The 16,673-nt window shown below is 48.6% G+C and overlaps 1 protein-coding gene across 1 annotated transcript in view; it reads right to left on the bottom strand.

Annotated features, from left to right (window-relative positions):
• Positions 1–16,673, bottom strand: part of LOC130277243 (catalase) — a 57,024-nt gene that overhangs the window by 23,664 nt on the left and 16,687 nt on the right. Inside the window, exons 3-10 of the mRNA XM_056527708.1 lie at positions 16,194–16,304; positions 15,955–16,085; positions 12,013–12,117; positions 11,453–11,578; positions 3,625–3,816; positions 2,074–2,226; positions 1,310–1,448; positions 73–203 (exon numbers count right to left, since the gene is read on the bottom strand). Of these exons, the coding sequence (XP_056383683.1) occupies positions 73–203; positions 1,310–1,448; positions 2,074–2,226; positions 3,625–3,816; positions 11,453–11,578; positions 12,013–12,117; positions 15,955–16,085; positions 16,194–16,304 (1,088 nt within the window). The remainder of the gene's footprint in view (positions 1–72; positions 204–1,309; positions 1,449–2,073; positions 2,227–3,624; positions 3,817–11,452; positions 11,579–12,012; positions 12,118–15,954; positions 16,086–16,193; positions 16,305–16,673) is intronic.

Below are 16,673 nucleotides of genomic sequence, written 5' to 3'. Positions count from 1 at the left end.
TCAGTCATCCCTATGGGGGAGAACTCCTGGATAGAAGCTTCTATTCACAGCTTCTGCAGACCCCCTCCTCACCTGAGAGACATTGTCATCATCCGAGCTGTTGTAGCGCGCCACATCTGCAGACACATGGAACCGGCTCTCCCGGGCAGAAGGCTGAACTTCAGGAGCAGAAAAGCTGTTCGGGTAATAATTTGGGGCTCCTCCTGTATATAAAAAGAGCATCAATATTATTGACATTGAAAACACCTAAACAAAGAAATCAGGGAAAACCAAAGACACTCAGTACAGTAAGGCCCCATTCACATGGCGGAATTCCTATTCGGACTTCTAAGCCGGTGCTAGGACCACTCGTATATGTGGCGTCCCCTCCGGATTCCGCACGGTGCAGCAGAATACCACTGAAAATAATGGGACTCTGCTGCGAATTTCTAAGCGGAATTTTTTGCCGGATTTCGCTCAAATTTCGGGCCTTAAGGGGTTAGCCAGCTTAGAAAATGTGTCCGATCGCAGAAGGTCCGACTGCTGGGACCCCCTGCCTGGTGCCCCGGCTCTTCTACAGTGCAGGAGTCGAGACACGCTCTCCATTCATCTCTAGGGGGGAGCTGAAGCGCTGTGCTCTGGTATCTCTGGTTCTCCCAAAGAGATGAAGGAGAGGGACGTGTCAGCCACCACTTCATGCCTTGGTTGACACAGCTTCATTCATGGGGAAAGCCGGGGTGCCGTGCCTGGGCCAATACATCCCACTGCCACTTAGCCAATCACTAGCCGTGGCAGGACATCACTGTGATTGGTGATCAGCTGAGCTACTGCAGGACTGTCCACCACCAGAAGGAGAAAGTAGTCCACATCGGGGACCGAAGCATGACATTGGAGGCGGGTAGAGGTTTGTTAGTTTTTTTTCACGCTGCAGGAAACCCAGCAGCAGGAAATACATTAAGTATTTTGCTATGAGCAGACACACAGGACTTCCCTGCATCAGCCCTGTGTGCGCAGTGAGGTTTGGAGGCGGGCCTGTGCGTCAGTCATGCCGGGGGGGGGGGGGCTCCGCCAGCCTCCAAAAGGTAGGGTCACACACACAGCACATACACAGCGTATTTTGCTATGAGCAGACACACAGGGCTTTCCGTTTCAGCCCTGTGTGTCTGCTCATAGCAAAATACGCTGTGTGTGACCCTACCCTTAATGTGGAGAATGGCATCTTGATAGGTCAGGTCAGCTAAACAACAATAGGCCCCATCACAGATGACCACATTAGGCCCGCAAGGGGAAAGGTTGGGCTGACACCAGGTGGGAAGGTGTTCACACTTACCCTGGTTGTCATTGAAGCACATAGGTCCATCCCGTTGGTAGTTGGACACACGTGCCTTGTAAGGGCAGTTCACAGGTAACTGCAGATAATTGGTGCCCAAACGGTGCCTGTGTGTGTCTGGGTATGAGAAGAGACGCCCCTGAAACAGGTCAGACTAAAGGTTAAATTCACTTCTTACTCTGAAAAAGTTATATTTAGAGAAAGATCTTATAAAGTTGCTTCCCTTAAAATTTTAACCCAGAGAATATGCATGGAGAGCATGTGACACACCGATCCATGCAGCGTGGAGAGTCAAGGCCCGGTTTTGGAAATGTTGCCGGGTCCCAGAGACAACGAGGGGCTGGAATACCACTTTAAGGGTAAGGGATAAGCGTATGACCCCAGGGGTCTACCCACAATTTCAAAACTGGGAGTCTCAAGTCTCCGGTGGGAATGGAGCAGCGCTCTCACCTTCTCTACTCGTTGTCTATGGGGACTGCTAGAGATCGCCATCTTAGACCGTCCTCTCCACTGCAAATATAGCGGCAGATAGAAGTCTCAGGACTCCCATTCTTGAGATCCCGTGGGGACCCAGTAATCAGACCCCCACAGTCACATGCTTACCCCCTATATGTGGATAGGAGATAAGCGTTAATGGCAAAAACAACCCTTTTAAAGGGCGGCTTTACCCAATTTCAATGTGAGTGGAAGTTCTCTTTGGGGTTATCCCAAGATTAAAGTTAACCCCTTGGTGGTCTTTGCCATAGGAAACGTTCTGGGCTCACCTGCAACATTTTATCTGGGCTCGGCTCAATCCCAGGAGGCATGTTACTTGGATCGAAAGCGATCTGCTCCACTTCTGCAAAGTAGTTGGTCGGGTTACGGTTAAGAACCATCTTACCCACAGGGATGAGGGGGTAGTCTTTGTGAGGCCAGATCTGAAAGAGAAGGGAGGGGTAAAAACCATTACACGCGACCGGCTGGATGTAAAATGGTTTACGTTCGGCCCGCTAAGGTTACAGCTAGGGGCTGCAACAAACCATTAAAAAGGGGTACTCCGCTGCTCAGCGTTTGGAACAAATTGTTCCGGACACTGGAGCCGGCACCGGGAGGTCGTCATGTCACAGCCCCGCCCCTGTCACGCCCCCTCCCATAGACTTGCATTGAGGGGGCAGGGCGTGACAACATGAGGGGGCAGGGCTATGACATCACAAGCTCCCGTCACTGGCTCCAGCGTTTGGAACAGTTTGTTCCAAACTCTGAGCAGCGGAGCACCCCTTTAATTGCACAAATCGATTCGTTGCCGATAAATTAATCGATGAATCAGGGAACAAAAAAACAGCTTTACTTTTAAAATAAAAATATGTGCAGTAGGCATATAAAAACAAGTAAACAAGTTTTTTTTTTTTTTCAGGTTTCCCCCGTGCCCCTATTATTATTGGCACAGTGTTTCCCAACCAGGGTGCCTCCAGCTGTTGCAAAACTACAACTTGTAGTTTTGCAACAGCTGGAGGCACCCTGGTTGGGAACCACTGACTTAGCATTTAAAGCGAAACCGTCACCTCCGTACGAGGAATGGAGGCGCAGGGCACAATCAGTTAGGGCATAATGTGATCTAAGAGAAGGTCCTTTTCCTTACTTTGCCGGCGGTTTGTGAAGATATTTTAATGCCATCTTGTAATCCCGGTGAACAGTTGGAGGGGCCGGCAGACTCTCACTGCGGCCTCCTCCTGCCCTAACCCGCTGTAGGTCAATCATGCAAGACCAGCAAAGTAAGGAAAAGGACCATCTCTTAGATCACATTATGCCCTAAATCAGTGGTCTTCAACCTGCGGACTTCCAGATGTTGCAAAACTACAACTCCCAGCATGCCCGGACAGCCAACGGCTGTCCGGGCATGCTGGGAGTTGTAGTTTTGCAACATCTGGAGGTCCGCAGGTTGAAGACCACTGCCCTAAATGAAAGTGCCTGCACCACAGTACCTTGTACGGAGGGGAGGGCGGCAATGTACCCTGCCCTCCCGGCCGGCTCCCAGAGAATATGAAGTTATTGTGCTGTGATTTTATAATCCCCACTGGGAGCCGACCAATCAGAGCTCCCGTCGGGGAATATGACATCACAGCACAATAACTTTATATATTCCTGCACTGGGATCTGGCCAGGGAGCGGGTGGAGCAGCGAAAAGCTACCCACAGAAGTGCAGTGTTGACCCCCCCCCAAAAAAAAAAAAAAAAAAGGGAGTTGCAAAAGTCATAACACCGGTATTATGTCATATGTAAATTTTCTTTTTTTTGCTTAACAACGGATTGGAGATCGATTAATCGTTGCTGCTTTACCTTAGTCAAGTCAAAAGGATTAAACTGGAATCTCTCGGCTTGTTCGAAGGTCATGACCTGGATATAGAAGGTCCAGGACGGGTAGTTTCCATTGGCAATGGCTTCATACAGGTCATGGATTCCATAGTCTGGATCTTCAGCAGACAAGCGTTGGGCTTCCTCCACGGTCAGATTTCTAATGCCTTGATCGGTCTAAATGTAACAAAGAAGAAACACGATAATGTGAAAGGTTCCTAGGAGAATGATCCACATACAGATAACACTCTGCTGGGATTGGAGGGAAATCTGTGCTGACCACAGTATAGAAGGGCTTTTCTTATAAAATACCAACCTGTAAATATGTTATTTATACCAGACAGTAAATGATAAGAGCTGAAGGACTATGACAGAACTGCTGCTGCCATGTCAGACATACTGGCACCACAACTAGGGGCCCCAACAATCTGCCCACGGTCAAGTGATATTAAAGTCAGGTTTGCCTATGACGGCCAATGGTACCACATTGTCTGAGAGCCCTGTGTGTTATTATTGATCATGTGATGTCAGGCGCCAGAGGCTCCTAATGCAGTGATCAGTCATTGCATAAACATCTTACAAAACATCTGCACAATAGGACGCCAGGGCGACATCTAGTGGCAGAATCAAGTACTTCATGACTTCCCTTTTCCAGCAGTTATTTTTTTTAATTTAGCAACGTTTTTCATTCTATGTTATTAACAGATATATCTAAGGCTGGGTTCACACTACGATTTGTAAGTACGGTTCCCGTATATGGCTGGGAGGAGGGGGGGGGGGGGCAGGGCTTAATCGCGGCGCTCGCACTCAGCCGTATAGGGGAACCGTATTTAATGCATGTCTATGAGCAAACCTGAGTGAACCGCAGCCTCCGGTCGGCTGCTTTTTCGGCCGTATGCGGTTTCCCGACCGTATGCAAAAACGCGGTCGAGCAGTGCATAGCAACGACGCATGGGACGCACACCGGAGGCCTGAAGCAGCGCAGACCCGACCCCGGCAACAGGTAATTATGCAACCGGGGATGGGGGAGGCAACGGGGCAGCGGCGCCGGCAATGGGTGCCGCTCCCCCTTCTCTCCCACTGTCTGTCGGCGCCGCTTCTCTCCCCCTGGCTATCGGCGCCGGCAATGGGGCACCGATAGTCAGGGGGAGAGAAGGGGGAGCAGCGCCGATAGCCAGCGGGAGAGAAGCGGCGGCAGCAGGGCTCTAGACCCCAGGAAAGGCAGGGGGAGAGAAGCGGGCAGCGACGGCCTCTCTCCCGCTGCCTTTCCTGGGGGTGTATCGGGGTATACGCATGCACACAACACGCACCCTCATTTTACCAAGGATATTTGGGTAAAAAACTTTTTTTACCCAAATATCCTCGGTAAAATGAGGGTGTGTGTTATAGGCCGGTGCGTGGTATACCCCGATAAATACGGTATATATACACACAAATATTATATATTTCCATACACACTTTCAATATTTTTTTTTTATAATTTATTAATTACATTTTTAAATGGGGTACTCCAGGGAACTGAAGCTTAGCCACAGGATATGGGATAAGTGGGAAGCCTATCGGCTGAATTTGTGGGAGGGGCCAGGGGTATTTAACGCCCGGCCTCTCTGCAGCCGGGGCGTTCGTTGTACAGCGTTGGTGGACGTCGGAGGAAGGTGACGTCATCAATCAGGGACTTCCGGTTCTGACAGCGGCGCACAGCGAGCGGGCGGTGTACGTCTCCAGACTCTAACGAGAAGATCGGGTAAGTGCCGGGTCCCGGCACCTGTCAAAGCACGTAGTCCGCTGCAAGGGCATCCGCCGACCGAGAGTTAATCCACATATGCGGTGGATTTGTGGGATCCTTATGTATACTAGAGTGGGGTAATGAATAGTGATCATGATACAGGGGGAGGGGGGCGGTGGGTTCGGCAGTGCCGCGGGGGTTTCACACCACAGACGTTACGACGGGGATTTCTGTAATAAGCGCAGCATTTGCACCAGGATGCTGTTAAATCATTGAGCCGCAGTTATGTTATAGGGGTAATATCTATTGGCAAGGGGTTGTCATGTCATTTGTACTTCACAGGTAACAAGAGTACTTGGGACAAGTCCTGTCGTCATTCTAGACTGGTAGGTATGTTTTAAGAGTATTTAACAGCATTTGGGGTAGAGGTGGTTATAATGATGCTAGGTTGTTGTCCATTCTGACGCACGCGGATGGATCGGGCGGTGCGCGTGCTGCGGTTGCTCTGGGGACATGGCTATGGCAGGACCGCACAGCTAGGCCGTGGTCATGTTTCCAGAGCAGCCGTCAGCCGTGTCTTCTTCGAGCAAACGTTAGTGTTGTCATAAACAGTGTATGGATCGGACTCCGACGCAAATTGTTGGGTTGGAGACAGATGTAAAAAAAAAAAAAAAAAATAGTAATAAAAAAAAAAAAAAAAAAAAAATATGTTGTTCACTTACCACGACTGGTCTCACAACGTACATTTTAGGACACTTGGTTGCTGCTGACACGTCATTCAGAGCACACCACACGTAACACATGCAGGTAGATATTAACCCATTACCCTGACACGTTTTCAGGGGGTAGCTTCGGCTGGTTTGCTGCTGACACGTCTTCAGAGCTTACTTTACGGCATACTTTGTAGTAGGCGATCGCCCGTGTTCCTGACACGCTTTCAGGGGGGCAACCTACGATTGGTTGCTGCTGACACGTCTTCAGAGTATACCACACGTAACACATGCAGGTAGATATTTACCCATTACCCCGACACGTTTTCAGGGGGTAGCTTCGGCTGGTTTGCTGCTGACACGTCTTCAGAGCTTACTTTACGGCATACTTGTAGTAGGCGATCGCCCGTGTTCCTGACACGCTTTCAGGGGGGCAACCTACGATTGGTTGCTGATGACACGTCTTCAGAGTATACCATACGTTAAGTATAAGTACATATTCTACCATTGTCCTGACACACTCAAGGGGCGGGTAACAACGATCAGGTTGCTGCTGACACGTCTTCAGAGCAACACTCGACTGTATTGGTATACGCGACTGTCTCCTGACACATCCGTAAGGAGGGGGACACAAGGTGGCGATTGACGCGGTTGTCAGAGCAATGGCATGATTCTTAGGCACGGTGTAACACATTAATTACCACATTCTATACGGGCCGGCGCCAACGTCAAGCGCTCGGATCCTCACTTGCGCATGGTGTTATGATAGGATGAGGGTGATGGTTGCATAAACAAGGGTACCACTGCAGTTGGGACGGTTCACAATTTTGCTCGGATCATCGACTAGGACAGCCGCTTGGTACACAATGAGGTGGTAGGCACTTGAGTTCAAAGTTGTTACATGGTAGTATACTAATATATAACGTTGTTTTAGGTCCTGGCCAGACGATTGGCGCTGGTTGTTTGCAGGTCAGTAGTTAGGGGGTGTATTTAGGTGGAGTTGATAGTCGTATGTGGTTCTCATGTCTCATTAATCTTTCCCCGGCACCAGTTACGGCCCGGACAGGTGGTAGCATCATGTCAAACGCATCAGACATTGAAGAGACCTTGTCTGTCCCGGAGACCCCTGCCAGGAGCTCCGAGCAGGGAGTGGGTACTGCTTATAGGTCATGGACAATTCCCAGATTGATGGAGGAACTCCGCAAGAAGGGAATTCCATTTCCGGCTTCAGCCAGGAAAGCGGAATTGTACAAGCTTCTGATGTCAGGAGAGGAAGCTAGCGGAAGTCAACAGGACATGTCAGGGCAGACTGTGGCCACGTCTTTGGCACAACTACACAACATGATGAACAGCGTGATGTCTTCTTTGTCCAGCCTGCAATCCAGAATGGACACAATGGAGAAGGGTGGTGCATCCCAAGCATCAGTCCCTCCTACGGTAGTTGCCTCGGCAGCTCCAGCTACTTCTGCGGTGGCAGTGCCTTTAGGTAGGGGAACTATGCCTCCAAAGATTACACCATCCCACTTCATTCCTGCTGCCATTCGCAGAGATATTCTCGATGGCAAGGACGTTAACCTGGCATCCTTGCTTATCAGTACCCAGGACGTCACTGAGACCAAGACAGTGGCGTGTGGGGAGGTCTCAGTTGTCTTCAAGAGTAAGGATGCCAGGTTAAATCGTAAGCTTACAATAGTTGAATTTGTCATTGCTTTCAGCTTATACAGAGATGTGGTTTGCACAGCAAAACCAGAAAGAAGGGAGGAGCTGGATCTGTACTTATACAAGTTGTCTGAGTTCGCATACAAGTATGGTGGGTCCTATTTTTACGAGTACCACAAGTCCTTTGCGGCAAAGGCAGCGGCAGGGGTCAGCCAGTTTGCTTACGAGACTGACTGGAGTGTCATGGACACCGAACTGTATTGTAAGCACTTCGCTGGGTTGAAGGCACCTACCTGCACGATCTGCCAATCCATCTCCCACACTGCCCCGTGGTGTTCCAGCGTTAGCCAAGAACCAGAGCCAAGCACCAGCAGGAGTATCATGGCGTCACCTGCTCCCGGTCATAAGTTCTCGTCTGCAGTAGACAAACTGGGGCGCCCTGTGAGATTCCTGGGCAAGAGCCAGGTGTGCAACAACTACAATTTGTCGAGTTGTAATTTCAGTAACTGTAGGTTGTTGCACGTCTGCTTACTTTGCTTCCGGGCCCATCCCAGCTCGTTGTGCTCCCAGAGGTCTCAGCAGTCTTGACTAGACGGGGTTCAGGTCGATGCGTTGGCTTGTGTGTTGGCTAGTCACCCGGAACAAGACTGGGTACAATGGTTACTCACAGGTTTCAGGACGGGTTTTCACACAGGGTTAGTGGCGTTACCTCAATCCACTTTTGAGTGTGAGAATCTAGCGTCAGCCACGAAACAGCCCCAGGTGGTTACGGAATTGATACAACAGGAATTAGCGAAGGGCTATATCATAGGGCCTTTTCAGTCCTCACCATTTGAAGTTTGGAGGGTCAGCCCGGTGGGGGTGGTGACGGGAAAATTCTCAAATAAAAACCGTCTAATTTACGATTTATCTGCCCCGTATTCCTCTGTGGTACCCAGTTTAAACGCCCTGATCCCATCTGAGGAATTTTCTATGAAATACGCTTCCATAGACCAGGCCATACAGGTTATTCTTCAGTTGGGGCCAGGCACATGGTTGGCGAAGGCGGACATTACCGATGCTTTCAAGTTGTTACCAGTGGCCGAAGAGTTGTGGAGGTGGTATGGCATAAAATGGCAGGGCATGTACTATTTCGCGTCAAAATTAACGTTCGGCTCAAAAAGCAGCCCTTGGTTGTTCGAACCGCTGGCACGAGCGTTACACTGGGCGTTGGTCAATGTAACAGATTGCAGATACGTGATACATTATCTGGATGATTTCCTCTTGTTAGATTCCCCAGGGTGTGTTCCCGACAGCCTGTCCACATTGAGGTCATTGTTCCATACCCTTGGTGTACCTGTGTCTCCCAAAAAAACAGAAGGTCCAGCGGTCACTATCACGTTCCTTGGCGTGATATTAGACACGGAGAAAATGCAGGCTAGCCTGCCAGCAGACAAGTTAAGCAGGATCAAGGAGACCATCCAGAAATTTGTGAGAACCAGGGTGACATCAAGGGTGGAACTCCAGAGCTTGTTAGGTATGTTGGCCTTCGCTATGCGGATAATTCCACAAGGTAGATCTTTTGTTTCTAGGTTGTTAGCACTACTGTCTTCAGCAACCAAGCCAAGTAGTCAGGTCAAGTTGGGTCCAGAGGCACTGGCTGATTTACACATGTGGCACAACCACATCAGCCAGTGGAATGGGGTGTCCATGTTTTTGCCAGCAGTCACGGACGATTCTCCTAAGGTACACACGGATGCTACGGGTACGTTGGGTTTTGCAGCAATACACGGCGGTCAGTGGATGGCCGGCCCGTGGCCACCAGAGGTTCTGGGGGTCCCGGGGTTTGGTCGCACTTCCGCTTTGTTTGAAGTATATCCCATCGTGGCTGCGGCAGTGGTTTGGGGGCCCTTATGGTCGAACTCCACGGTCACGTTTTTCTGTGATAATTTGGCCACAGTACAGGCAGTTAATAAGAGCAGATCCAAGTCGTTACAGGTTATGAGCTACTTGCGCAGACTGGTATGGGTAGCACTACAGCATAATTTCAATTTCACAGTGCGTCACATAGCGGGCACTTGCAACACAGCGGCTAACGCCTTATCCAGGGGTAACTATGATCTCTTTTTTCAGGTCACACCAGGTGCGGACCGAGTAGCAACCCCAGTGCCTCCACATCAGGTGCTGACGCTGGATTAAGGCGTTACTCCTTGTTAGCAGAAACCTTAGTGAGAAGTTCCCTAGCCCCGAGGACAAGAAAGGCTTATGCAGCGGCTATCAGGCTGTACAGCTCATTCCTGGACAGACACGCTCTACCATGGGGCTTCAACATTCCCACCATACTGCAGTTCTTGGCCTTTTGCCACTCTGACTTAGGCTTGTCATACAACACCATTAAATTACATTTATCCGGGATTCAACACTACCACGCGTTACAGTTTCCCGGCGAGCCTTCCATATGCTCCACACATGTTATCAAAGCCGCTTTGAAGGGGGTCAATTCCAGCAGCATCCCGCGTGTGAGTCCAAGGCAGCCTATCACAGGGCAAATGTTTAGGGACATGTCGGCTCTACTTGACTCCGCTCCATTCGGATGGTTTCACAGCAAGGTCATCAAGGTCAGCATATACTTAGCTCTCTATGGGTTTCTGAGGCCTGGGGAGTTCACTTGTGCGTCACGAGCAGCACCGTTTGTAGAGAAAACGCAACTTCGCATCAGACAAGATTATGCAGAGCTGACATTACGGGGTACCAAAACTTGCAGGAAGGCTACTGCGATACGGTACTATCCCTCCGGCAATCCCTGGTGTCCGCTAGTGGTACTTTCCGAGTGGGCAAGCATCATGAACAATCGATCAGAGGTAAGGCCGTTGCTGCCGTTTGATTCTGCACCGCTCACTACTTCGCAATTTGTCAGTCACGTGCGCACATTGGTTAGGCTGTTGGGTCTTGACCCACGCTGCTACTCGGGACATTCATTCCGTATAGGGGCAGCCTCAGCAGCCTCCAAGCACGGAGTACCAGTACACGTACTAAAAAAGTTAGGTAGATGGAACTCTAATGCCTACACTACATACATTCCGAACCCCCAGCTGGAAATGGCGGATGTATTCAGAGTGTTAGTTTTATAAGGAATAAAAATGAATTGCTTGCATCATTGAACCTATCTGTGTCATTTTTGCCCTCTATAGGCGTGCCCTCGTTCGCGGTTTTGGCACAATTCAACCGCTGTTAGAAGCAGTGATAGGGTCAGTTAGAACCAACCTAGGTTATGACACATGCATTTAGTGGTAGGATGTGTTTTTCAGGTGGACGAGCTGAATAGCAGATCGGGACGGAGGGTTGGTAAGTACGTACATTTTCTATACATGGGCCACGACCACAAGTGTCTGATTGCGCGGAATCCGACCACTGGGACCCGGTACTTACCAGTCCTCGGCGCTCTCCGGCTTCCGCCTTCCAAGACAAAGGCAAGTGAAAGCCGGCTCAGGCAAGGTCCTGTCTCAGCTGCTGATTGGCTGAGCAGTCACTTGCACTCATCTTCGAGGGTGGGGGGCCAGAACGCGCCAAGGAGGGGTAAGTAGCCTGTCCCGTACAAGAGATTGCGGGGGGGTCCAAGCGGTCGCCCTCCCCAGCCGTTGGCTATCCGGGCATGCTGGGAGTTGTAGTTTTGAAATCTCTGGAGGGGCGAAGTTTGGAGACCACTGCTGTAGATACACATTGGGTGCCAGGACCTTACCTTGTAGTGAAATTTACAATAGACCGGCTCATTTTTGGCATTGATCAGTTTGAAGGTGTGAGAGCCGTAGCCGTTCATGTGACGGTGACCATCAGGGATCCCTCGGTCAGAGAACAGGAACGAGACCTGGGAAAGGCAAAGTTATATAAGCAATGAGATGTTGGCTGCGCCGATGTTCACTCATCCAATCATTTACATTTATAAATTTTAATGTTTAATCCTGTAGCCAGGAGCAAACTTGGAAGAGATCTGACATATTAGAGACAATGGAACCGCAAGTACCTGTCCTGACCTGTCACCAACCATTATGTACCAGGATTTATGAGCAGTAATAACTAAGGAGGGATAAAACTCCTTCTGTGTTAGGAGGAATATGCATGTAACATATAGTAACACCATGGCAGCCACAGTAGGAGCCATTATTTCTGAGAGGCTCGATGTCCTGACCAATATAAAGGGATCCACAAAGGATTTAAGGGGCTCATACTCCTGTCCGCAGGTCAGGTATTGTATTGGAACTCAAAATTATATGAATGGGGCCAGTAATGTAAAACACTTACCTGATGGAGAGATTCAGGACGCAATGCCCAGAAATCCCAGACCATGTCGGGGTCTTTCATGTGAGTCTGGGGGTTTCTCTTCTGAGAGTGGATGAAGGAAGGGAACTAAATGCAAAAATAACCAAAAAGGGAGAAAAAATAATAATTAAATATTATATTAACTAGCTGTGTACCTGGCATTTCCAAGGTGCCACCCAGTGTTCCAAACCTTCTGAAGATAATATCTGACTGCTAAAGCAACCATATTGCAGTTCCTCAGATGACTGAGAAAGCCGAGTGGCACGCATACTGTGTGCCATCCAGCTTTCCCAGTCTCCTGAAGCAACTACAGTAATAGGCTGCTAGTCCTCCCTACACTCCTCACTGTAGTAGCGCTGACATGACCTCTCCCTTCCCCCACATTGAAGTCTTCTCTTTCCTTGAAAGATACTGTTAGTATGAGATAAATAGACCGAGAGATAGGAGATCTAAGATAAATATGAGAGCGCGAGAGACACACACAGTGGGGCAAAAAAGTATTTAGTCAGTCACCAATTGTGCAAGTTCTGCCACTTATAAAGATGAGAGGCTGTAATCATCATTATAGGTTATAACTTCAACTATGAGAGACATAATGAGAAAAAAAAAATCCATAAAATCACATTGTCTGATTTTTTTAAAGAATTTATTTGCAAATTATGGTGGAAAATAAGTATTTGGTCAATACCAAAGGTTCATCTCAATACTTTGTTATACACCCTTTGTTGGCATCCACCTGCCTCCCCTGCGAGTCAGCCCTGTTTGCCTCCATCCCCTGACCCTCCACTGGATTGGACTCTGCCACCTGGTCCTGTATCCTCATACTCTCTGGGGGGGGGTCCTATCTGTAGCCTCTCTCCTACCTGCCATCCAAAACCCCAGAGGGCTATGGCATCCAGCCGACAGACCGTGGGGGTCCTCCCTTAGTCATCTAAGAGGGACCCCGCTGCCCCTGTGGAGCCTCCTTCCTCGCCCCTGCCCATGGGTAACAAGGCACCTTGGGCTGCCCTTGAAGAGGCTGATCTGGACTGCTCTGGCATTACTGCTACATCCCCTGCTCCCCCTGACTGGAGCCAATTTCTTTCACAAATTCCCACAAAAGGAGGATTTTCACTCCCTCATTTCTGAGGTTAAAGACACTTGCCGAGCTGAGATTTCATTTTTATGCCAAGATTTACAACATGTCTCTGACAGGGTTGAGGGGCTGGAGGAGGCCCATGACTCTACCAGGGCTTACATTGCTCAACTTCAGACTACTGCTGCCTCAGGCGGACTTCTTGAGTGATCTCCATGACCATGTTAAAGACTTGGATAACTGAGGGAGGCGCAACAACATCCGAGTGCGGGGTCTCCCTGAGGAGACTGAGGCTGAAGATCTAAATGTGACTCTGGAAGCTATATTTAATCTCATCCTGGGCGAACCTTCCTCTCACAAAATCAAGCTGGATAGGGCCCACAGGGCTCTCTGCCCTAAATCTTCCTCTGGTTCCCCCAGAGATGTGATTTGTTGCGACTCCAGCTTAAAGAGGCCATAGTGGTGAAGGCCCGCACCCTCAGGGACTTTGACAGCACTCATATCCAGCTTGATCAGGATCTCTCTTGGAATATTTTACAGAAACGGCATCTGCTACAGCCTTTGCTATCTGGGGTCTATAACCTCCACCTCCTCCCCTACCTCCGGTGTGGCAACCTGTCCGCCAGAAGTGCTCCTCCCAAGCTCGGAAGTCTGCTTTCCAGGGTCGAAGGAGTCTTCCCCCACCCCCACCAGCTCCTACCTGAGGAGTCCTCTCTCCCGTACCTGGATACTATCCCACCTGTCTGCCTTATGTGGACCCTGATTAATGCTGATTTTTCCATTTGGTGTGCTCGATTAGTTGCTTTTACTTATTGGAGATTTGTCTGCTGACTGTTTAGGATTGCCTGTCTTTTTGTATTATTGGTCACTGTTCGTATATTGCTAGGTGTTTCCCTTGCCTTGGCCTTAGGGGAGAGCTCCACAGTTCTGTGCCTTCCTTTCTGACATAGTTCTTCCATTTCCCTCTGAGGCTCGGGCAACGTGGAGATTGACTGTGGGGTGTTGTTAAGCCCCCCACCCCCCCGTAGTTCTATTTTGCCTCTGCTCTGACCGTATGGTCATTGGTTTATTTTGGAATATGTTATTTTGGTGTCTTGTTTTTTGTGTCCTGTCATGATTGTTCTCCCCCTTCTTTTATGTTCTTTTTTCCTGTTCCTGTTCTTTTTCAATTTCTCTGGAAATGGTTCTTCACTCCTGTATTCGGTCGGCTGGTTGTTTCCTATCTGACTGTCTTCAATCCTTCGGGGGGACGGGTGAGTGTTCTCCTTTATTGGATTCTCCTCTTCCTCCAACATGGTCAAGTGTGTTTCCCCCCCTCCCCCCAGAGGAGTCTTCTGCAGTGAGAGTTGGTTACGCTGCGCGCTGATGTAGTGTTTCTTCAGGAGACACACTTTGACCATTCTAGCTAGCTCACCACCTCTATCCCCAGGCCTTCTCGGCTTCCTCTGGCAGAAAAGTAGCGGGTGTAGCGATTCTCTTCTCTCGTTCCTGTCCTTTTCAGGTTTCCTCCTCCTTTGCCGATCCTGCAGGGAGTTTTGTGGGTGTTAAGCCTCTTCTTCTTTGTAGTGTTTATTCCCCTAACTCTTCTCAAATCCCTTTTTTGCATCGGGTTGTGGCTAGGCTATGTAAATTCTCCCCTTGCGGCTTGGTTTCTTGGAGGGGATTTCAACCTTGTCTTCAATTCTTTCAACTCTCCCCCCCCCCCCCCCCCTCCTCTATGGATCGATGGATCGCCACCCTCTGGCTTTTCATCCTCCCACTCCAGCCCAGTTGCGCCTTGCTTCCATTTGCTGTCATATTATACGCACCTCCTCCCTTTATGATCTTTGGCGCACTAACCACCCTTCTGGCTGGTCCTTTACTTTTTCTCTCTCATCTCCATAAATTGCATGCGCGCATTGATTACTTTTTTGGTAACCTTCCTATGGTACGCATGACTCTATTGAACCTCTCTCTTGGTCGGGTCATAGTCCGATTTTGCTTCATATTTCTCCCTTTGCTTCCCATCCGTTGATTCCCATAGAAGTCCTAAATACTAGTATGGGACTTGAAATAAAAAAAAAACCATCCTTCACATGAGGTAGGTTAGGGGTTAATTGAACTATTATATATTTTTATTTGCCATATAAGTAACATGTGACCAAGTATTAGTGAAATATCTCCAGCCGTACAGAAGTTATGTGGGAACATATATTTCCCATAGATTTGCTTTGAACTTTAAACAAAAACCCTGACCCTCACAAATGGGGGTAGTTAAGGGTTAAGTAAACTATCCTATATTTTTAGTGGACATATAAGTAACATGTGACCAAGTATTATCGAAATATCTCCAGACGTTTGGAAGTTATGCGGTAACATATATTTCCCATTGACTTGTATGGGACTTTAAACATAAACCCCGCCCCTGGCAAATGGGGGTGAGTAAGGGGTTAAATCACCTATCCTATGTTTTTTTGTTGACATATAAGCAATATATATATTACAGCTATTCCTTCTATAGTGGCAGGGGGATAAAAATCACTCATTTCTGTAAAGAAACAAAGTAGTGTTGTGCAAATACACATCAGGAACTCTTCAGATCTCATTGAAATTCTCACTAGTGGAGAGCAGAATGGGTTAATAGTTTATTAAACTACTTATCGCGTCCGATGAGAAGTTTGTGTAAATATACACAGTGCGAGGAAAATAACCTCAACCCTACAAATCTGCCTGTGCACAGCTCAGCATGTAAACATGTCAGAAGCCCTCGGCTGTCCGGGCAGGCTGAGGGTTGTAGTTTTACAACAGCTGGAGGCACCTTGGTTAGGAAACACTGCTGTAGGGAATTCTTAGCTTAACAGAAAACTCACCAAAATGGCATCACGGATGAAAAAAATGGGGGTGTTGTTTCCAGTCAAATCCCAATTTCCATCCTCTGTGTAGAACTTTACGGCAAACCCACGGGGGTCCCGCACGGTGTCGGCTGAGCCGGCTTCTCCAGCTGGGAAGAAGAGGAAAAGGTAAAATCAAACACGATTATCTCAGATTACCCACTTCTTTCTATAGACGGACCCAAATAATAAAAATAAATAAAAACAAAACAACTTACCGACAGTAGAGAAACGAACGGCGATCGGGGTCCTCTTTCCAATGTACTCAAACACCTTGGCCTTGCTATATCTTGTGATGTCATGTGTTACCTCAAAATAGCCAAAGGCCCCTAAAAAAAAAAAAAAAAATCTTAAATTTGAACCAAATATTGTTCAGAAGTATAATAGTGACTTATCAAGAAGAACGAGGACTAGTGCTGAAATTACTGATTGTGAGTACGGAAGCAAATCATTCATAATTTTATATCTCTCAACGTGTATGTATGTATATATGTATATGTATATATGTCAACAGCCGGGAACCGTCGCCAATACCGGACATCACTGATCACTGTAATGTCCAGTATTAACCCCTTAGATGCAGCGATCAAAGTTGATCGTCGCGTCTAAAACGGGGGGGATAAATGCTTCCCAGCAGCTCAACGGATCTGATTGGTACCACCGATCATCACTCTATTGCTCCATGCCTGAGATCCAGG

This window comes from Hyla sarda, chromosome 6 (assembly GCF_029499605.1).
Source record: "Hyla sarda isolate aHylSar1 chromosome 6, aHylSar1.hap1, whole genome shotgun sequence".
NCBI classification, from domain to species: domain Eukaryota; kingdom Metazoa; phylum Chordata; class Amphibia; order Anura; family Hylidae; genus Hyla; species Hyla sarda.
This window is presented reverse-complemented; position numbering and strand designations above follow the sequence as displayed.